The 23,937-nt window shown below is 39.9% G+C and overlaps 1 protein-coding gene across 3 annotated transcripts in view; it reads right to left on the bottom strand.

The window, feature by feature from the left end:
• GNPDA2 (glucosamine-6-phosphate deaminase 2) overlaps positions 1 to 23,355 on the bottom strand; it is a 34,557-nt gene extending 11,202 nt beyond the window's left edge. The window contains exons 1-4 of one of the 3 annotated variants that reach the window (XM_070397225.1): positions 23,281 to 23,355; positions 19,585 to 19,743; positions 15,239 to 15,340; positions 5,701 to 5,883 (exon numbers count right to left, since the gene is read on the bottom strand). In XM_070397225.1, coding sequence (XP_070253326.1) covers positions 5,701 to 5,883; positions 15,239 to 15,340; positions 19,585 to 19,708 — 409 coding nt within the window. In that variant the 5' untranslated portion in view covers positions 19,709 to 19,743; positions 23,281 to 23,355. Of the gene's footprint in view, positions 1 to 5,700; positions 5,884 to 15,238; positions 15,341 to 19,584; positions 19,744 to 23,179; positions 23,230 to 23,268 lie in introns of those variants that run through there. The other 2 variants (XM_070397246.1, XM_070397235.1) reach the window with 2 other exon arrangements.
• Between the last annotated feature and the right edge of the window lie 582 nt (positions 23,356 to 23,937).

Below are 23,937 nucleotides of genomic sequence, written 5' to 3'. Positions count from 1 at the left end.
TAACATTCCATTTCTTTCACAAAACACAACAGGGAAATACTACATGCGACTGACTATACTGCTTTCATGACTTAATAGTGGGTGACAACCACAACTTGAAAATACTGTTTCAAGGAGATCTACTGCCAGCTCTAATTCTAGGATTGTCTCTAAAATTTAGGTACAAATATGACATTCCTTATTTAAAGAAAATTGGAAGTATATCTGTTTATAAAATCAAGAATATTTCTATGAAATAATAAATCAATTTTCATTTACATGTACTAGTCAGATTTCTGGCATCCTCAATCAAAAATTACACCCACCAGTTCTCTGAGCCAAAATATCCGTTAACATTTATAATCTGCACACTTAATGATAGATATGAGTGTTTTACTAACTCTTAACACACAATTCTGACAAAGTAAAATATGACAAAGAGTAACCTGGTTTTGAAGGAAGAAAAAAGAAATGAAAACCTTGGAAAGCACATGATACTACTACCAAAGCATGAAGTAGGAATTTTTAATGTGGAGAAATAAAGGCAGACCTACATGAGGTTAATATGTATGGACTGTTTTCACTAATAAGTACGTATCTGCTTGTAAACACAAGTTTTAAATTATAGATACACATGTCTCTCTAGATTGTAAAACTGTTCTGTTTCATCTCTTAAGTATACATCTGCCCAAATATTTATATTTCTCTAAATATGTATAAAGTGGAAAGGATGGAACCAAGAAAATAAGAAGTTCCAGGAAAAATAGGAAGTCCTCCAAGATCAACACTAGTGGTCTCACTGGCGGTTTGGGTCATACAAATGTGTACAGCAAAACTGAAATGATCAGCAATTGTTCATGATGGAAAGGGGTCAATACATTCCTTTACTGACCATGAATAACTATCAGAAATTGAACTTCCTAATATAAAATTGTATTTTTTTAAATGTTCACAGTGTTTTATAAAGCTTTATAAAACTTTCTTAAAAGTAATCATGAAATCTAAAAACCATGGCTAATTCTTATTCAGTTTTTAAATTGAAACTAAACTATCAAAACCTTTATGAAACATCTCTAAAACCTCCATCTGGATTGTACAGGGTGAAGCAAAAGTAGGTTTACAGTTATTTGTATGGAAAAATCATACAATAATTCACTAACACAAGAATAAACTGTTTCACATAGAACTGCAAACCTACTTTTGTCCCATCTTATATATCTTTCTTGTGCTCTTATAGTTCTATAAGGTAGATTGTAAACTTCATGAGAGTAAAAGCTTTATCTTCTTCATTACTGTATCCTTACCATTTAGAACAAGGCATACAGGAGGCTGAATAAATGAGTGGATGGTTGCTATTCTTTGATATGCTCAGTTTCTCCCTCCTTCTTCTACCCTGCTCTGCTCCCCTCACAACAGGGGCTAGAACAATCATAATACTTATATGTCTCTTACGCAGAATGATTATGGTCTAGGGATAAGTGGATGTCCCAACCTGAAACAATTGGACCTTCTCTCCAGAAAATCTGAAACTTGACCAGGGATACAGAAAGAAACAAGGCATGTAGAGCTGAGGCATTTGATGAAAGCACTGCAGGTGAGTGTTGATGAGTTCCTGCTTCGGAGATCTGAGGCTCCTGGTTCTTGTTCTTCCAAAGACTTGGATTTTTGGGTTGTTGTTTTTATAACTCTTCTATCCAGTCTAGAATCATTTTAATTAATTCACTTTTGGTCCTAGTAGATTATGTTTCTTGCAAACTAAAGTATCTAATCACGTAACCAAAGTGTTAAGGTTTTCTCCACTGTCTTCTTTTTTTCTTTTTAAAAACAAATCATCTTAAGATGATTTTAAAGTTCATAATGGCTTTGGAGTGTGTTTATAAAATTCCATGTTTGTGTATTTTATTGCTGGAGTGTGTCAGGGATGGCATGATATACCATATTTTTTTCTCTCAACACTTTTGTCATCAGATGAAAAATGAGAACTTCTGAGAGTACATTTCCTCCTTTTTCTTTTCTTCAGAGGAAGGGGAACGGGAACTCCTGCTGCATTCCCCAGGAGTGAGCAATGTGGGTTAAAATACTTAAACTCCCCATTTTGGCCTCAAGCCCAACCTGCAATCTCTAATCCAACTTTACCTTTAATAAAGCTGGTATTTTGATCCCATTTGGCTCAGTTCTTAGTGTTTTTATTAAACAAACCCTGGAACAAAAGAAGGGTTAGTGGTAAGATCCAGATACCAAGTCTCATCTTGAAAATCCAATGATAACAAACCTAGATCAACAAAATCAAATGCGATTCTTTCATGAGTACACATCCAATAATAGGGTATCCCAAACAGTAGAAAGTTCAAAGAAAATGCAATAAGCTAACTCTTCATTCCCTATACAGAGAGTAACCATGTCCTCTGGATGGTAAATATAGACTCACAGACTCTGGATCATCACATGATTACAAATGAAGATGTTAATGCAGCAGTTCTCAACCTGTGGGTCGAGACCCCTTTGACGGTCGAACGACCCTTTCACAGGGGTCGACTAAGACCATCCTGCATATCAGATATTTACATTAAGGTTCATAACAGTAGCAACATTACAGTTATGAAGTAGCAACGAAAATAATTTTATGGTTGGGTCACAACATGAGGAACTGTTTTTAAAGGGCCAGAAGGTTGAGAACCACTGTGTTAATGGAAGAGGCAGGAAAATCCTCTTAAATTTTTTTGTGGAGGGAGAATTACTACAGAAAACTTAAGATAAAAATCGGTTAAAAAAACAAAGCGAAGTTATTTTCAGTAGTAAAAGTCAGTGATAAATAATTATAATTTATGCACCATTTGTTTCAATGGTTCAGGTGGCTTATAGTGAGGAAATGCACCAAAAAAATTGAGCTAAAAGCAAATGAGAAGTGACTCAAAGCTATGGGGAAAGAAGAAAGTTGTACTAGAAATCTTTGATAAGGGAGATTCAGCCTTAAATATTATATTAAGCTATAGATGCTTTCTGGAAAGGGATCTTACCAGTTTTTCCCCCCAGTAAATTCCTGGCATTGAGTCCCTAAGGGATTTGCTACCTGGATCCTTTGCAAATTCAATGAATAGGAAAAAAAGTCCTCAATGAAAAAGAAAAAAAATTCTTCATGCATTAAATAATGAATTTCTAATAACGACATGCCTTTTTGTATAACAGTAGATGAGTGAAAATTTCTTGATATAACTAAGATAAACAGTTTAGGTATATTATATTACAGTAATTCTACTAGATTTGGTATGGATTTTAGGAAATCTAAAGAACACATGCGTAGTGCACTCCTTAAACGTTCTCAAGTGCCTATTGCCTTAGTCTCGATACTGGCAGGTACAAACAGTAATTATCTCAGAACTGAGACACACAGACAAACGTGGAGTGCAAATGTTTTCCAGGAATGTTGAGGTAATATTAGCAAATTTAATTTAACACACAGATAACCTTTTTAAAAAAATATATATTTGTATTGATTTCAGAGAGGAAGAGAGAGGGAGATAGAAACATCAATGATAAGAGAATCATTGATCAGCTGCCTCCTGCACGCCCCCTACTGGGGATCGAGCCTGCAGCCTGGGCATGTGCCCTTGACTGGAATCAAACCTGGAAACCTTCAGTCCCCAGGCCAATGCTCTATCCACTGAGCAAAATGGGCTAGGGCCACACAGATAACTTTTCTACTATGAAAAGCAAAATAGTCTAACTTGGGATTCTTGCTCAAATAAAAGCCATTCTATCTACACAAGAAAGTAACTGATATTGGTTCTGCTAGGCAGAGATAAAAATAGCAGGTTTGTCTCAGTGGATAAAATGTTGGCCTGCGAACCTAAGGGTCCCGGGTTCAATTCTGGTCAAGGGCATGTAACTCGGTTGCAGGCTCCTTCCCCAGCTCGGGCCCTGGTCAGGGCACATGTAAGAGGCAACCAATCTATGTGTTTCTCTCACATCCGATATTTCTCTCTGTCTTTCCCTCTCCCACTCTCTCTAAAAACCAATGGAAAAATAACCTCAGGTGAGGATTTTTAAAAATTCCATAAAAAGAGACAATTTTAATCTTTCTGGATACCTTTATAGGCAATTCAGTAAAAAGGCAGGGAATTTAGCAAATTATGGAACAATTATTTCAGCATCCCCAGTTCAGAGAGAGAAGACTGAACTAACACTTAATGGAATATCAACTATATACCAACCACTGTGCAAGGCATTTTATACATGTTTTAACAGTTAATTCTCACAAATTATGCAACTGTTAATATTAATACTGTTTTACAAATGACTTAGTTATTCTGAACTGCAATTAACTTATCAAGGTCATACAGATAAGTGCCCAAAACAGGATGCAAATTTATTTCTGACTATAAAACCCAATTTTCCCTAAAGACAACTAACCACCTCAACCACACTTGGCACCTCAACCATAAAGTAACCTCATACAGCTCCACTGAAAATCTAATTTGTGTACTTTTCAGCAGTCTTCTAATAAATTAATTATAAGATAAATCCAGAGTACTTAATTAATTTAGAACTTTAGTATGTTTAGTTGAATACTAAAGAATCTGCCAAAAAACTATTTTAGTTTCAGTGTAGTTAATGGTATTCTAATGTTACATACTATTTTAATGGTAATGAATTAGCTGTCTCATGCTCATATTGATGACAGAAAACTATGTTGTCATTACAAAGAAAGAAACTCTTCCACCTATTTTTAATGATAATTATGCACAAACATATACACACATATAAATTTCAAGAGGAATTTCATCAATTCAACATTTACTCACTTTGTAATTTATTAAGATAACTTGAGGCCTGGTGCATGATCCTGGTTGGGGGATTGGGCCGAAACCGGCAGTCTGACATCCCCCAAGGGGTCCTGGATTGCAAAAGGGCACAGGCCAGGCCAAGGGACCCCACGGGTGCACCAATCTGTGCATCGGGCCAGTTTCAGCCCAATCCCCACAGGCCAGGCCGAGGGACCCCACTGGTGCATGAATCTGTGCACTGGGCCTCTAGTATGCATATAAGATCTGTCGTTAATCTCTTCCCGCCCTTCCCCCCCCTTCCTTCCAAGATTCACCAGTCTGTTACATGTTTCCATGCCTGTGCATTGAGCGTCTACCCCCTCGTGGTCAGTATGCATCATGTGAACGGTCGAATGGCCGCTTAGGCTTTCATATATATAGATTATACTGCTTAATTCATATTAACTAAAGGCTGCTGATAAATAAAATCTTACATCATCCTTAACTGATTTCTTAGTGAGATAAAGTAATTTAAGTTACTAGTACAGAAATGCTAAAATGCACCTGTTCCACATGCAAACTTTTAGAGATTTAACCCTGTAATTTGATAAGAAAACTGGGTTGCAATGAAAGAAATAAGATAAGAATATCATTTAGAAAAAGAAGCACATTACTTGTTTCGTAAGATGTAGTATACTGTTAATTCTGAAGAGGTAATTAGAAGAATTTGGCAGGGATTGGGACCTATTTCTCAGGATGTAATTTAAACAATTTCAAATTGCAAACTTAAGATTATTTTTTGGTGAAAATAAAGTAAAATAGAAATCAGTAGCTGAATAAATGTGTATTATAGACAAAGTTGTTCTTTACACCTACACAATGGTAAGATTTATTTTTTTAATTCATAGCACCTAACTGAAATATTAACAAATGATTAATGACAAAATGCTTTACATACCTCCAACAAAAAGATCAATTCCTCCAGCTTCTTTTATTTTATCTTCAAATGCATCACATTCTGCTTGTAAATCTGCAGCATTCCCATCAAGGATATGAGCATTATTAGGATCTATATCAATATGCTTAAAAAAGTTATTCCACATGTAAGAATGGTAGCTTTCAGGATGCTGTCTGGGAAGTCCTAAATATAAAGTTAATAAATAAAAATGTAATCATTTTCAGAAATAAATCTAAAATCTACTTTTCTGATTAAGCTCTAAATTCGACTTAAAATACATAATCTTTCTATACCATATTCAATTTTAAAGCATTTTTATGTGGAAAATATGCTAGGCATTATTTTAACCACTGTACATACATTTGTTAAATCAATTAATTTGTATATCTATGGAAATATTATCACTCCCATTTTATAGATGAACAACAGAAGCACAGAAAAGTTAAATAACTTTCTTAAAGTCACATAGCTCACAGAAGGGCTGGAATTCAAACACAGAAGTCTACTTCATGTGCATTTAGCCATTATACTCCATTTCTCAAATATGTAAATTTTTAAAAATATATTTTTATTGATTTCAGAGAGGAAGGGAAAGGGGAGAGATAGAAACATTAATGATGAGATAGAATTACTGACTGGCTGCCTCCTGCTTGCCCACACTGGAGATCGAGCCTGCAACCTGGGCATGTGCTCTTGACTGGAATCAAACCTGCGACCCTTTAGTCCGCAGGCCGATACTCTATCCACTGATCCAAACCAGCCAGGGCTCAAATATGTAAAATTTTAACTAATGGAATTGATTTATGTGTTAATATCAACATAAAATAATTAACCATACAACTAAAATGTTGGTCCATGTTCCTCCTGTATTCTTTTTATATGCCTGCAAAGTACATTGAATCACAACAGTTCTTTGGCTATCACTTAGGCTACCATTAAAAGTGTTTTATTATATTTAAACTAGAGGCCCAGTGCTTAGGCCCGCTCCCCGGGAGTGGGCCTAAGCGGGCTGGTGAACATCCCCCAAGGAGTCCTTAGTGCTGCCACAGAGGCCTGAGAGGCTCCAGCCATCGCTGCTGCACTCACCAGCCATGAGCCAGGCTTCTGGCTGAGCGGTGCTCCCCATGGGAACACACTGACCACCAGGGGGCAGCTCCTGCATTATATGCATCACAGATCTTTCTAGTGAAGCAAGTTAACAATCAATAAATTATAGGAGAAGCAAGATGGCGGCGATATAGGCAGACGCGTCCCAGGTCTTGTCCCGGAGGAAACGGAGTAAGCAGCTGAAACTAATAACACCCACCCCGAATTGGCAAATTTACTCAGCTGGTGAGACGGTTTGCAGCCGGGAAGGGCAGACCTCCCCTGGAAAGGTTAAAAACCAGGGATCTGGGCAGGAAAGTTTGCCAGACCTGAGCCCAGAGGGTCGGAGGGAGACCGCATGGCAGACAGCCGCGTCTCTTGGGACAGACACAGACCCTGACCGGGGTAAGGAGTTCCGCGGGTTTGCTGGCGCCAGGAGATTTGAGATTTGGATTTTGTGATTGCGGAGAACTGAGACTAAAGGGGGCATCCTGAGGAACTGATCAGACCGTGCAGTGCCCATAAGAGAGGAGCGTTTCCCAGACCATGCAGTGCTGGTAAGAGAGGAGCGTTTCCCAGACCGGTAAGAGAGGAGCGTTTCCCAGACCGGTAAGAGAGGAGCGTTTCCGCGGCCGGCCGGCGTTTGTCTGTTTCTTTGTTTTCACTGAACCCTGCTCATAGGACAGTTCGGATACAGACACTCACCTGTGCTGAAGAGAGGGTGAAGGTGCAGACGAGGGGAATCTGGGGAGAGGCTGAGGAAAGAGGGGGAGCCGGAGGAGGTGGCAGCGAATTGAGTGCTGAGACCCCCCTGGGCCCAGGACTGGGGCAGCCATTCCTCCAGAGGGTGGAATTCCTCCCCCCAGCCCCCCAGGCAAGGAGCACAGCCACACCCAGATTCCACCCTGTATGAGATAAAGGATTAAAACAAGCTGATTCGTCCCTGGGAGTTACCAGGGTCTGGCCTATAGAGGGATTTTCAGTCCCACCAACAACACAGAGCAGGGTAAGGATTAAAAAAGGATAGAGAAGCTGTATAGCCTCAGAGGCCAACCCAAAAACACTGCCACCCAGAGGCTGAGCCACAAACTGACTCTTAGGGGAATACAAATTAAGGCAGACTGGATCACAAATACGGCCTGCTTTAAAATCAGGACTGTGATTTACAACACGGAGGAACAGTGTAATGCAGGCAAATTCAACACTCTCCTAAATACCTGGCAGGACTAAGGCGAACCAGGCTGAAGAGTAGAAGAACCGAAAGACCATCACTACTGCAAATTTTTTCTTTTTCTTTTTTTTTTTTTTAATTTTTTCACCTTTTTACTAAGAAACCAATTTTTTTTCTCTTTTTCTTCTTTTTCCATCACCTGATTTTACCCTTTCAATTACCACATTTTTATTTTTAACCAGTATTATTACTGCTACCATTTTACCATTTTTTAAAGTGCCATTTTATTTTCTCTTTATTTTCTTTTGGGATTAGTGTTCTCCATTCTATTTTCATCATTCCTTTAGCATTAATTTTCCCTATCTCAATTTCACCTCTTTGCTAAAACCCTCTTCCTTACTTTTCCCCTTTTGGTGTCCTGTTTCTCTTACCCTATTCCTGCTCCAGACTTTCCCAATTCCCTCTTTTTACCCCCTGTCTAATTCCACCCTACTTATATATCCTATTTCCAATCTACTGCTCTAAATCCTTATACACACCTATTCTTTATCCTTCTTCACTTTCCAATCATTTTTTTCTCTCTTATCTTTCTATTGTTTTCTTGATTGTTGAATATATTGGGCTTTTTTTTTTTTTTTTATTTGTTTGTTTGTTTTGTTTTGTGTTTTTTCTTCTTTTTTAGGACTGGTTGTGAGGTTGTTTTTCTTTTTCTTTTTCTTTTTCTTTTTTTTTTTTTCTTCTGGTTTTTCCCTTCCCTCCCCCACCCACCCCGGTTATTTTTGTGCTTCTGTTTTCCCTTACCCCTCTGGATATTATTGGTGGTTTGTAGTTTGCATTCATCTCCAGGGATCTGTTGCTGGAATTTGTTGAGATTAGTGGCAGTTCTATTGGAGTTGGCTCCTCATACCAATAGTCTCTTCCCCGCTTCTACTTCATTCTCTTTTTTCGCTCTCTTTTTTCCCCCCTCTTTTTTCCCAATTCTATTTTTGCACTCCTTTTTTGTTTGTTTTTTTCTTATTTTTCTTTTCTGTTCTCTCTTTTATCTTCTTCTCTTCTTTCTCCCTTATCCCCTAATTCTCTTAATTCGGGTGGTCACCTTTATTTGGGGTTATTAATATTGTGAATATACTTGTGTTCAGTGCCTGGTACGTTGTGCCTTCCTCTGTTGTATTTTGTGCCTTTAAATCAACGCAGCAGATCCAAGCAACAGCAGCCCCCTGATCACCGCAGCCTCCTGATCACCACAGCCTCCTGATCACCACACCCTCTGTCTGTGGAACAGCAGCTGTACGTGAAGCCTCCCCCCACCAGCCAGAAGAGCCAACACAGCTGTGAACAACACCCACCAGAGGAGCTGCTGCCAACTGGAAAGCAGCTGCTACCGCAACCGTCTGAGCAGCAACCACAACCCAAGGAGCCCCTGCCACCCAGGGAGCAGCCACTGAACATCTCAACATCTACATATGTCAGCGAGATCAAACATGGGTAGGCAAAGAAACCCCCAAAGGAAAGAAAAGGAGGACTCGCCAGAAAAGCAGCTAAGTGAGACAGAGATATGCAACATGACGGAAAAAGAATTCAGAATAAGGTTCCTAGAGTACATGCACCAGATGTTCAAGAAGCAAGAAGAAACAGATGAAAAACTCAACTACTTATGCAAGAAGCTAGAAGAAACAGATGAAAAAATCAACAACTTAAGTAAGTCCCAAGAAGAAATGAAGAGTGACATAGCTTCAATAAAAAACTCCATTGAAAGTATCAATAGTAGACTGGGAGAAGCGGAGGACCGAATTAGTGAATTAGAAGACAAGGAAGCAAAACACACTCAAACTGTACGGCAAATGGAGAAAAAAATTAAAAGACAGGAGGAGAGCCTAAGGGAGCTTTGGGACAACATGAAACGAAACAACATACGAATAATAGGGGTGCCAGAACAACAGAAAGATGAACATGGATTAGAAAACCTATTCAAAGAAATAATATCAGAAAACTTCCCTGAGGTGGGGAAGAAAAAAGTCACACAAGCCCAGAGAGTCCCAAACAAGGTGAACCCGAAAAGACCCACACCAAGACACATCATAATTACCATGGCAAATGTTCAGGATAAAGAGAGAATCTTACAGGCTGCAAGAGAGAGACGGAAAGTAACATACAAGGGATCTCCCATTAGATTATCAAATGATTTCTCAACAGAAACACATCAGGCCAGAAAAGAATGGACGGAAATCTACAAAGTGATGCAAAGCAAAGGACTGAATCCAAGAATACTCTATCCAGCAAGGCTATCATTCAAAATTGAAGGGGAAATAAGAAGCTTCACAGACAAAAAAGGGCTAAGGGAGTTTATCACCACCAAGCCAGCCATGCAAGAAATGCTAAAGGGACTGGTGTAAAAAGAAGAAATATCAAGCTCAGAAAGAAAACAGCCACACACACACACACAAAAAGAAATGGCTACAAACAAGTACCTTTCAATAATAACTTTAAATGTAAATGGACTAAATGCTCCAACCAAAAGACATCGAGTGGCTGAATGGATAAAAAAACATGACCCATACATCTGCTGTCTACAAGAGACCCACCTCATTAGAAGGGACTCACACAGACTGAAAGTGAAGGGATGGAAAAATATCTTTCACGCAAATGGAAAGGAAAAGAAAGCTGGGGTAGCAATACTTATATCTGACAAAATACATCTCAAAGTGAAGGCCATAACCAGAGATAAGGAAGGCCACTTCATAATACTAAAGGGATCAATACAACAAGAAGATATAACCCTGGTAAACATATATGCACCCAATGCAAGAGCACCCACATACATAAGAAAACTTCTGGAAGATATCAGGGGAGAGATCGACAACAATACAATCATAGTAGGGGACTTTAATACACCACTGACATCACTGGATAAATCCGCTAGACAAAAACTCAGCAAAGAAACAGCAATCCTAAATGACTCACTAGATCAGATGGACTTAATTGACATCTTCAGAACACTTCACCCCACAGCTGCGGAATATACATTCCTCTCAGGTGCTCATGGGACATATTCAAAAATAGACCACATATTGGGTCACAAGCAAAGTCTCCACAAATTCAAGAAGATTGAAATCATAAAAAGCTTCTTCGCAGACCACGATGGCATAATGTTAGAAATAAACTACAATAAAAACAACCCAAAATACTCAAACACTTGGAAGCTGAATAGCATGTTATTAAATATTGATTGGGTTACCGATGACATCAAAGAAGAAATTAAAAACATCCTGGACACTAATGACAATGAAAACACAACAATCCAAAACCTCTGGGACACAATGAAAGCAGTCCTGAGAGGAAAGTTTATAGCTCTACAGGCCTATCTCAAAAAACAAGAAAAAATGCTAGTCAATCATCTAACTCTACAACTCAAAGAATTAGAAAGAGAGCAACAAGAAAACCCCAGAGTGAGCAGAAGGAAGGAGATAATAAAGATTAGAGCAGAAATCAATGAAATAGAGACCAAAAAAACAATACAGAAAATCAATGAAACCAAGAGCTGGTTCTTTGAAAGGATAAACAAGATTGACAAACCCCTAGCCAGGCTCACCAAGAAGCAAAGAGAGAGGTCCCAAATAAACCAAATCAGAAATGATAGAGGCGAAATAACAACAGACCCCACAGAAATACAAATGATTGTTAAACAATACTACGGGCAACTCTACTCCAACAAACTAGACAACCTGGAGGAAATGGACAAATTCCTAGAAAAATACAACATTCCAAAACTCAATCAGGAAGAATCTAAAAACCTCAATAGGCCAATAACTATGGAAGAAATTGAAGCAGTCATCAGAAAGCTTCCAGCAAACAAAAGCCCAGGGCCAGACGGCTTCACAGGGGAGTTCTACCAAACATTCAAGGAAGAACTAAAACCTACCCTCCTCAGACTACTACAAAAAATTCAAGAGGAAGGAACGCTTCCAAGCTCATTCTATGAAGCCAGCATCACCCTAATACCAAAACCAGGTAAAGACATCACAATGAAAGAGAATTACAGGCCAATATCCCTCATGAACATAGATGCCAAAATCCTCAACAAAATCTTAGCAAATTGGATCCAGCAGTACATCAGAAGGATCATACACCATGACCAAGTAGGATTTATCCCAGAGATGCAAGGATGGTACAACATCCGTAAATCAATAAATGTGATACATCACATAAACAAATTGAAAGAAAAAAAACCACATGGTCATATCAATTGATGCAGAAAAAGCATTCGACAAAATCCAACACCCATTTTTGATAAAAACTCTCAGCAAGGTGGGAATAGAAGGATCATACCTCAACATAATAAAAGCCATATATGACAGGCCCACAGCCAACATCATACTCAATGGACAAAAACTAACACCATTTCCCCTAAGAACAGGAACAAGACAGGGATGCCCACTCTCACCACTCCTGTTCAACATAGTACTGGAAGTATTAGCCATTGCAATTAGGCAAGAAGAAGAAATAAAAGGCATCCAAATTGGAAAAGAGGAAGTAAAACTGTCCTTATTTGCAGATGACATGATATTATACATACAAAACCCTAGAGACTCCATCAAAAAGCTACTAGACTTAATACATGAATTTGGCAATGTAGCAGGATACAAAATTAACCCCAAGAAATCTGAGGCATTTCTATACACCAATAGTGAACTTTCAGAAAGGGAGATCAGAAAAACAATCCCATTTACCATCGCACCAAAAAAATTAAGATACCTAGGAATAAACTTAACTAAAGAGGTTAAAGACCTCTACTCAGAAAACTACAGGACGTTGAAAAAAGAGATAGAGGAAGACATAAACAGATGGAAGAACATACCATGTTCTTGGATTGGTAGAATCAACATCATTAAAATGTCCATACTACCCAAAGCAATCTATACATTCAACGCACTTCCCATTAAAATACCAATGGCCTTCTTCAAAGATCTAGAACGAACTCTCCAAAAATTCATCTGGAATAAAAAAAGACCCCGAATAGCTGCAACGATCCTGAGAAAGAACAAAGTAGGTGGGATCTCAATGCCAGATATCAAGCTGTATTACAAAGCCACTGTTCTCAAAACTGCCTGGTACTGGCACAAGAACAGACATATAGATCAGTGGAATAGAATAGAGAGTCCAGAAATTAGCCCGAACCAATATGCTCAATTAATTTTTGACAAAGGAGGCATGAACATACAATGGAGCCAAGATAGTCTCTTCAATAAATGGTGTTGGGAAAATTGGACAGACATATGCAAGAAAATGAAACTAGACCACCAACTTACACCATACACAAGAATAAACTCAAAATGGATAAAGGACTTAAATGTACGACAGGAAACCATAAAAATTCTAGAAGAATACAAAGGCAACAAAATCTCAGACATATGCCAAAACAATTTCTTCACTGATACAGCTCCTAGGGCAGTTGAAACTAAAGAGAAACTGAACAAATGGGACTACATCAAAATAAAAAGCTTCTGCACAGCAAAAGAAACCATCAACAAAACAACAAGAAAACCCACCTCGTGGGAAAACATATTTGCCAACGTCATATCTGATAAGGGCTTAATCTCCAAAATTTATAGGGAACTCATACAACTTAACAAAAAGAAGATAAACAATCCAATCAAAAAATGGGCAAAGGATCTAAATAGACACCTTTCAAAAGAGGACATTCAGAAAGCCAAGAGACATATGAAAACATGCTCAAAGTCACTAATCATCCGAGAGATGCAAATCAAAACAACAATGAGGTACCATCTCACACCTGTCAGAATGGCCATCATCAACAAATCAACAAACGACAAGTGCTGGAGAGGATGTGGAGAAAAAGGAACACTTGTGCACTGCTGGTGGGAATGCAGACTGGTGCAGCCACTATGGAAGGCAGTATGGAGGTTCCTCAAAAAATTGGAAATGGAACTCCCATTTGACCCTGTGATCCCACTTCTAGGAATATATCCCAAGAAACCAGAAACACCAATCAGAAAGGATATATGCACCCAGATGTTCATAGCAGCACAATTCACCATAGCTAAGATCTGGAAACAGCCTAAGTGCCCATCAGTAGATGAATGGATTAGAAAACTGTGGTACATCTACACGAAGGAATACTATGCTGCTGTTAAAAAGAAGGAACTCCTACCATTTGCAACATCATGGATGGAACTGGAGAGCATTATGCTAAGTGAAACAAGCCAGTCAATGAAGGAAAAATACCACATGATCTCACTCATTCATGGATAATAAAGACCATTACAAACTTTTGAACAATAATAGATACAGAGGCAGAGCTGCCTCAAACTGATTGTCAAACTGCAGTGGGAAGGCCAGAGAGAGTTGGGGGGCAGGAGGGAGGGGAGTAAGAGATCAACCGAAGGTCTTGTATGCATGCATATAAGCATAACTAATGGACATAAGACACTGGGGGGTAAGGGAGGGTAGGGGTTTGTCAAGGGCGGGGGGGCAAAAAGGACACTTATGTAATACCCTTTGTAATACTTTAAGCGAAAAATAAAAAAAAAAAAAGAAAAAGAAAAAAAAATAATAAAAATAAAAAAATAAATAAATTATAAAAGCATTACAGCTACAAATATAAATAGCCTTATACTTAGAAAATCTTTATTTTACTAACTTTTACATACATGTTACTTTATTCCTCAAAAGACTGGTTTTAACTTTGCTTTAAGGAAAAATACAAAAGAGAATGAGAAATATGAAGAGATTAGATCAAAGTTATAAGACTGGTACATTGCAAAGCCCAAGATGAATACAGATCTTCTGATTTCTAGTCCCATATTCCTTCTACTATATTGTGCTGTTATCGCAAAAATAGAGTTGTTGTTTTTTTTTAAAAAATATATTTTATTGATTTTTTACAGAGAGGAAGGGAGAGGGATAGAGAGTTAGAAACATTGATGAGAGAGAAACATCGATCAGCCGCCTCCTGCACATCTCCCACTGGGGATGTGCCCGCAACCAAGGTACATGCCCTTGACCGGAATCGAACCCGGGACCCTCCAGTCCGCAGGCCTACGCTCTATCCACTGAGCCAAATCGGCCAGGGCTAGAGTTTTTTTTTTTTAATAAACTCCCAACCTCATCACAAGGCTATACATTATATTCTAGAAATTATTCATACTATATTAAAAACAAAATTTCAAATAATATATTAAATATTCTCAAAATATAGTCATTTTATTTAATATATACTATATATGACATATACAAATAATACATTCAAATAATATAACTTACCTACATATTCATCCATGTTAAAGGTCTTCACATATTTAAAAGAAAGGAATCCATTCTTGTGATATTCTATTAGTTTTTTATAACATCCTAATGGTGTACTCCCTAAAATAGATAAAAAATAAACTTTCTTAAAGTCACATAGCTCACAGAAGGGCTGGAATTCTAACACAGAAGTCTACTTCATGTGCATTTAGCCATTATACTCCATTTCTCAAATATGTAAATTTTTAAAAATATATTTTTATTGATTTCAGAGAGGAAGGGAAAGGGGAGAGATAGAAACATTAATGATGAGATAGAATTACTGACTGGCTGCCTCCTGCTTGCCCACACTGGAGATCGAGCCTGCAACCTGGGCATGTGCTCTTGACCGGAATCAAACCTGGGACCCTTTAGTCCGCAGGCCGATACTCTATCCACTGATCCAAACCAGCTAGGGCTCAAATATGTAAAATTTTAATTTTCTATCTTTCATTGTTAAGGGAATTGTTATAGAAATCCCTCTAACATAACATAAAAATCTAATTTAAATATTTACAATAACTTTACCCTATATTTCTTATTTATCAGGCAAACAATTATTATTTTCAATGTGTATCCAATTAAAATATGTTGAATTAGTCTCTTTTCAAGGTACTTTGAAATTTTACTAAACTAGAATTTGCTGATAAAGTTGGAAATCTGTCAATGAAAACTATAGTTCTGAAAATTATTCTTGAGTTGTTAGGTATTTGGAATTAATGTTGTATGTTCCAAAATTAGAAACTTTTAGAGAGCACATTTGAATCTTTTAACTTAATTTACCTTTGGAGAAAAAAAGTTGAGAGGATTTGTAGCATAAATGATACATAAATGGATCAAGTATTGATCAAGTATTGCAATCAAAAGGAAAATGAAAGATAAATTTAAATATTGTCCCTACTTTCAAAATAGTCTGAAACTAGCCAGGATTGAGTAAGGAACCTTAGCCTTTAAGTTTTTAACTGGAGCTCCTGTTTCTCATTTGTTATCATGCGTTAGCTTCAGTATCTATCAACTAAATGTATAATGTAAAATGACTTTTAAGAAATGGGACCTTGGCTTTGGGCACTTCATCTGAATTCCTGATTTATTTTATAAATGTAATTCTTTCACATGTTTTATAAAATTAAGAGATAATCCTATAAGATATGGTACAATAAAGATAAATGAATTTAGCCACTTTAGGATGGCTTCCCTTTGTTTTCTGAATCTGCTCTAATTTGTCATCTCAACTACTAACCGGGAGATTAGATTGCCTGCATTCTTAGAGCAAGAATCTTGGTCCTCCCATCATCACAAAACAAAACACCTGCACACAACATTCCTACTGACGTGGCAGGCAGACGTATGATAGAACTCTCTGCAAAAATAATATACACACACACACACAAACACACACACACACTCTAGAATAGTAAAAAGACTGTCTCTCAGTTGAGATGACAATAACAGAAGTGCCTATAAATAATAACTATGATATAGACAGATTCAGAGAACAGAAGACTATTAGATTTTCTTAAAGTTAAGCATACATATTGTTTTAAAATGCAATTAATAATTTAAAATTTATGTGGTCAAATTTTACAATTCCTTCTCAAAGATTTATAGCCTACTAATATAAAACCTGACTAAAAAATGAATGAATATGTTTTTTCTTTTTCCTTCTAAAAGCATACATATTCTATCTTTCATTGTTAAGGGAATAGTTATAGAAATCCCTCCTTAATTTAAGGATATATAAATAAAAAGGTGAGAAGTTGTCACAATGGTGATAACAAAAAACATACATTTTCTGTTTTAATCAAAGTGGCTGAAAGATATGGTACAGGGTGTATTGATGAAATAAAATTCATTTTATTATTTGATTTACTCATTTACTAACATAACTTTTAGCAAGTGCTTACTATAATTCTGATAAAACAAAGATTAAGACTACTTCTATCCTAACCCGGCTGGTGTTGTCAATGGTTGAGCATCTACCCATGAACCAAGAAGTCACTGGTTTGATTCCAGGTCAGGGCATATGCCTGGAATGCAGGTTCAGTCCCAGTAGGGGCCATGCAGAAGGCAACCTATCGATGATATTTCTCTCATCGATGTTTCTATCTCTCTATCCCTCTCCCTTCCGCTCTCTCTAAAAAATAAAAAACATTTTTTTTAAAAAAAGACTATTTCTATCCTAGAAGAACTAAAAAGGGATAGACAAGTACAAAATAACCATAACACAAGGAAAAATATTATAAATAATCTATAAGAAACCCAGAGAACTATAGTAAAGCCAAGACTATAGTCTTGCTTGTTGGAGGAAAGATCAGAGAAAATGGCATTTCAACTGAGTTTTGAAAGAGTAGCATTCCAACAGTGGAAGATGGGTTAAGTTGTAATTGAGAATTAACGAAAAAGATGGGGGAGGAGTTTCAGAGATGACATTTGTATGCCTGCCATGTGCTAGATGCAATGCTAGTGTTTTCATACATTAACTCATGCAAATCTCACAACCTTGGGACGTTGGCATTATCTTTCCCATTATGAAGAGGAAAGAATTGGGTCAAAATGATTAAAGATTTTGCCAAATATCACCTGGCGGTGAAGCCAGAGATTCAAGAGACTCTGGTTCCAGAGTTTTCATTATATAACATGAGTGAAAATAAAGCCAGCACATTCAAGACTATTCTTTGAACTAAGAGCAGACTAATTTGCCGGTCACGATTCAGTGTAGGGGAATGGTGGAAATAAGTCAGGAAAGTAGGTCAGGCCCACAGCATGCAGGCCCTTAAATATCAAACTTGCTAAAAATCACTTCAATAAATACATATTGAGCAGAGATACTTCAGAAATTATGCTTCCTTGGAGGATAATTACAATACATCGTGTTACTTGCAATTACAGAAATGTATGTTCAAATTTCAAAAACACAGGGGCTGGGGCAGATGTATTAGTAGGCAGGTATACTACCCAAAATAAAGTGCAAGTTGTTTATCTAAATACACAAAAATATGTTTAGCACTCTTGGCACTTATGACTCTTAAGCCTTTTGGCCCTCACACTCAAATTACTGTTTATTTCTGTATCATAATTAAGACAGAGTGATTGAGTTAGCTAGCCTGAATGTAGCCCAGGTCTACAATATGAACACGGATACAAAAGCCATGGTTCAACCACTGGGGCTCACATATCAAAACTGCAATGGCGGAGGGGCCCAGCACTGGTGTGTACAATTTTAGAAAATCTCTCTCTGACATTCTCATCAAGATCTACTGCACTGGACCAAAAAACAAAAAGCAAAACAACAGACAAAAAAAAAATCAACTTGGTGAGCTAAAGGGTAACTTTCATAGAAATTATGCAAGTGGGAAATATATTATGTTTGTATCTTTTATGTAGTTGGCATGTATGGGGGGGATCAGGAAGAGAATATACTGTCTAAATAAAACACACTTATGGAACTTTATTTAGTATTTACAGTATACAAGGACTTGCGCAAGCATGCTTATTTGAGCCCCGAAACAGATGGTAAGTTGTTATTATCCTTATCTTTCTATAAGGTAAGGAAACCGAGGCTTAGGGATATAGAACAAATGCCTTGCAGTAACAAGAAAGTAGCAGCTCTGATTCCAAGTCCAATACTCACTCCTGTGGAAGTCTACAATATCAAATAGACTGTCACAAGATCAATGCCACTGCTTGGTTATTTTTAAAGAAAACCTTAACAGAGAACTAAATCCAATAAAATATGTAACGAATGGTTGTTTATCCTGCCATGAAAATATACCAATATGCAATTTTTATAATCTACACTAATAAAAGAAACATGCAAATTGACCATCCCTCCGCTATGCCCACCAGCCAATCAGAGTGAGCATGCAAATTAACCCAACAAAGATGGCGGTTAATTTGCATATGCAGGCACTGAGTGAAGACTGAAGACAGCATAGAAGGAAGCCAAGCACTGCAGAAGGGAGCAAAGTGGCTGAGAAGGGAGGGAGCCGAGGCAGTGGAGACGGGAGTGGAGCCAAGGCAGCGGACATGGGAGCAGAGCCGAGGCAGCGGAGAAGGGAGGGAGTGAGGAAGCGAAGAAGGGAGCAAAGCGCACCAAGGTGGGCTTCACTCCGTTCTCCACTGCTTCATTCCGGCCGCGGGAAGCCCTATTCTTGCAGGAATAGGCCTGAGGAAGCCCTATTCTTGCAGGAATCTTCCTACAACGGGCCTCTAGTATTCATATAATAGGAAGAAAATAAACACAGATTCAGTCAAACATATTTTAGTAAAGGAAACCCTTCAATCCCATAAACTTAAGTTTCTAAAATGGAAAAATGGTGTATTACCTGTTGGTAAACCCAGTGTAAAATATCTGTCCTTTCCAGGTTTGAACTGAATGATGCGATTACAGATGTATTTGGCTGCCCATTCACTAGCCAAGTCATAGTTATCAAGAATTACAAGCCTCATTATGGTGATGCACAGCTTCCAGGACAAGTTCAAACCTAGAAAATCCATTTAGAACACTTTAATTTACCGATACTTAAATAGAAGTGCAAACATACTGATGACTTCAAAAAAGACAGTTAAGAAAGACATGTATTATACAAATACAATCTGTACTTTCTTCTTTCTATCACCATTAATCCCCTCTCTGCCCTCTTCCACCTCCACCACCTTCACCCCCACCCAGCCCTATCTCCGACCCCCTAGAATCACCACACTGTTGTCCATATCCATGAGTTCTCTTTTTAGCTCACCCCCTCCCCCAAAACACCGACCCCTTCCCCCCAGAGCTGTCTGCTTACTCTCTATGAGTCTGTCTCTGTTTGCTTGGTAGTTGTTTGGTCAATGTTGCAGATATGAATAAAATTATATGGTATTTGCTTTCTTTGACTGGCTTATTTCACTTAGCATAATGTATAATGTTCTCCAGGTCCATCCATGCTGTGGTACATTTACTAGTACAATCTGTACTTTTAAAATAATAATAATAGCTGTTCTCTTTTGAACAGACCTTGGTTTCTGAGCAATGGGCTAGGTTCGTGGTCGGCAAAGTGCAGCTCTTTGGCCCCTTGAGTGTGGCTCTTCCTAAGCCTTAGGAGTACCCTAATTAAGTTAATAACAATGTACCTACCTATACAGTTTAAGTTTAAAAAATTTGGCTCTCAAAAGAAATTTCAATCGTTGTACTGTTGATATTTGGCTGCGTTAACTAATGAGTTTGCAGACCACTGGGCTAAGTATATACTAATCTTTACAACAATCTGCTAAAATAAATATAATGCCTAGTCTTAGATGAGGACAGACACACAATTTAAGGTCACACAATTACTAAGTAACAAAACCAGAATTCATATCAAGGCAAATTTACAATGAAGACACCATACCGCACTCACTGTCTCTACAAGGATATTGTATCAATCAACATACACCTAAAGGCAAACAAAGCAGTATAGTACTCGTTTCTTGACTGCAAGTTAATGGTAGTGATGATTACTTAGCAACTTTTGGATTATTTACTAAAAATCCAGAATTCTCCCTATAAATAATGTAAAAAAAAAAAACCTCCCTTTATTAAATAATGTTCTTATAGAAATGATACCTGCACTTTTGAAAAATTCAATCAATATAGAAAGGTACAAATAAGTTTTAAAAAATCAACCAAAATCTTACCACTCTTAAATAATTCTAATATTATTAGGTATACATTATTCTAGATATGTATGTAATGCACACATATAAATAGAATGTATACAAATAATTTTTAATAATGGGATCATACAAGACATACTATTTTTTGAGTAAAGATACTTTTATTTGAGATAATTTTTTCATTTTTTTTAAATTAAATATATTGGGATAATATTGCTTAATAAGATTATATAGGTTTTGACATACTATTTTTAATAAAAATTATAACACTAAATTTTTCCTGCATTCAACAAAAGAAAAAGAAAACAAAATGAACTAAAGAAACAGCTGATCTTTGGGGGAAATTTTTTCTTCACAAAAAGCAATTTCAGTTCCTAAAAGAATAAAGTTAAGAAAAAATATTACACAAATATCAAAAGAGCAGTGTCATTTAAAAGCTATATGATTCCATTTTAAACAGAAAAATACATTCTTCCACTTTCTTACATCCTGATTTCTGTAAGATGTATTATTTTTGTATTGTCAAGTTTTACAACATTTACACTATGACTACAGTTTCCAGATTTTAATTCGTAGTTGTATATTTCCACAATTCCAGATTTTAACTTAGTTTTATACTTAGAAACTACTTCAGCAGCAGTCCTGAAATCTGTACCCACACACTTTTACATACATAACAAGTCAAATTCTTTAATAGAAGTAGATTTCATTACAATAAATAGATGGAACCTAAAAGATGTCTTTAGGACCAAAACAATTTATAATTCTGGCATAACAACTACTATGACCACCAACATCTAGAATTCTGGCACAGTAAGAGGTAAATCGCATTTGCTTGTTAAAAATATAGATTCCCAGGCCCCTCTCACTAGACAGTATTTCAGAAATGGGGTCCCAGGGAATCCGCATTTCTACAAATATCACAGGTGATTCTTCCTATTAGGTTAAATTGGGGAAAAACACGCCATACAAGATGACTGCATTGGAAAGAGGCTCAAGCAAGTCTCTCAGATCAGGTCCAGGCAGGGCTGGTCTGTTTTTGGTGGCGGTGTTTTGGGGGGAGGAGGCGGGGTGGGGGGGGCTGGTCTGTTTTTGGTGGCGGTGTTTTGGGAGGAGGAGGAAGGGGGGCTGGTCTGTTTTTTAAGCTCTTTGGAGAGCTCAGAATTCACTCCCCAAAGTTCCCAATGAGTCACTCGCCCAGAGGACGGCAGCACGTTTCTGCAACATTTATGCAGATCAGAGAATGTCTCAGAGATCCAACTCCCGTGCCCTGGGCAGCACCCGGTAAACGGCCAGCACCACTTCGCCCCTCCGGGTGCGGCTCGGAGGATGGGCTGCCCACCCTCAGCCTTAGAGCCGACGGGGACGCCCACCGGACCGGCTCCACCGGGAGAGTCGGATCTGCGGGGGAATTACTCCAGGATCCACGCTCCGGGCTGGCTCCCTACACCGTCCCGCCCCGCCCCGACCTGAGAAGGTCTCCCCATCCCCACAGGGAGAGGAAGGGGGTGTGGGGCAGGGGGGGAAGGAGTGCGGGGCTAGGAGGGTGCGGGGCTGGGGGGGTGCGGCCTGGGGTGCGGGGCAGGAGTGCGGGGCAGGGGGAAAGGAGTGCGGGGCTGGGGGGGGCGGGGAAGTGCGGGGCGGGAGGGGTAAGGTGGAGGGGAGTGCGGGCTGGGGGGCGGGGCAGGGGATAGGAGTGCGGGGCTAGGGGGGTGCGGGCTGGGGTGCGGGGCAGGAGTGCGGGGCTGGGGGGGGTGCGGACTGGGGGGCGGGGCAGGGGATAGGAGTGCGGGGCTAGGGGGGTGCGGGCTGGGGTGCGGGGCAGGAGTGCGGGGCAGGGGGAAAGGAGTGCGGGGCTGGGGGGCGGGGAAGTGCGGGGCGGGAGGGGTAAGGTGGAGGGGAGTGCGGGCTGGGGGGCGGGGAAGAGCGGGGCGAGAGGGGTAAGGTGGAGGGGAGTGCGGGCAGGGGGTAGGAGTGCGGGGCTGGGGGGGGTGCGGGCTGGGGGGCGGGGGCAGGGGGAAGGAGTGCGGGCCGGGGCGCCGGATCCGAAGAGGGGCCCGCGCAGCAGACAGGGCTGCAGACCCCGACCCGGTGGCCGCTGGGCCGTCACTGCAGAAGCCGAGGCCAGAAGCCTGTGCGGGCGACTTCCGAGTGTTTAACACGAGTCAGGGGAGAGCCGCCGGGAGGGGCCCGGCGAGATGCGGTCACCCTCCCTCCCCCCACCCCCCACCCCCCCACTCCCCCGTCCCCCCTCCAGGCCCCCGGGACCCACTCCGCTGGGCTCACCTCCCCGGATCGGCACTAAGCCCCCCGGAGGGGCGGGACCAGCCAGGTGAGCCCACCCACTCCCCTTCCGGCCCACAGCCCGGACTCACCCGCCGACTCACCTGCTCTTCCGACACCGCCGCCGCCGGAACGGCCCGCCCCTCGCAGCCTCAGAGCGACCCTGCCCCGAGCCGGAGACCCGGATGCACAACCGGACGCCGGGGGCGGCGGGGGGCGCATGCGCGGGCCTGGGCGGGCGGGTGGAGAGCTCCCTGGAAGTCCCTGTCGGGCTGCAAAGCTCACACAAAAGCATGCTCTGGTCGTTGCTCATCACGGCCATGCGAATGCATCTCTACCGCAAGCAGTTGGTTGGCGTCTACTTGGCAGCACAATGACAGCCAAGCGCTTTTTCTCAGCCAGCTCATCAAAGTTAAGTTTGTTAAGGGCTGCAGAAGGCAACATGTTTACAATGGGAACCCTTGGAGCAGCCCAGGAAGAGTCAACCCAGACTTTCATGGGATATGGGCTTGTGCCGAATGAGTCTGAAAAGGGGGTAGCCCGGCCGTGCGGTCCAGTGGTTGAGCGCTGACTATGAACCAGGGGGTCAGGGTTGGATGCCCAGGCAGCTCATGCCTGGGTTGTGGGCTGGATCCCCTGTGGGGGGCCTGCAGGAGGCAGCTGATCGGGTTCTCTCTCATCATGGATGTTTCAGTCTAGCTCTCCCTCTCCCTTCCTCTCTGAAATCAATGTGTGTGTGTGTGTGTGTGTGTGTGTGTGTG

The sequence above is a fragment of the Myotis yumanensis genome, unplaced genomic scaffold (genome assembly GCF_028538775.1).
Source record: "Myotis yumanensis isolate MYYU_CA2020_CCGP unplaced genomic scaffold, mMyoYum1.0.hap1 SCAF_1, whole genome shotgun sequence".
NCBI classification, from domain to species: Eukaryota; Metazoa; Chordata; class Mammalia; order Chiroptera; family Vespertilionidae; genus Myotis; species Myotis yumanensis.
This window is presented reverse-complemented; position numbering and strand designations above follow the sequence as displayed.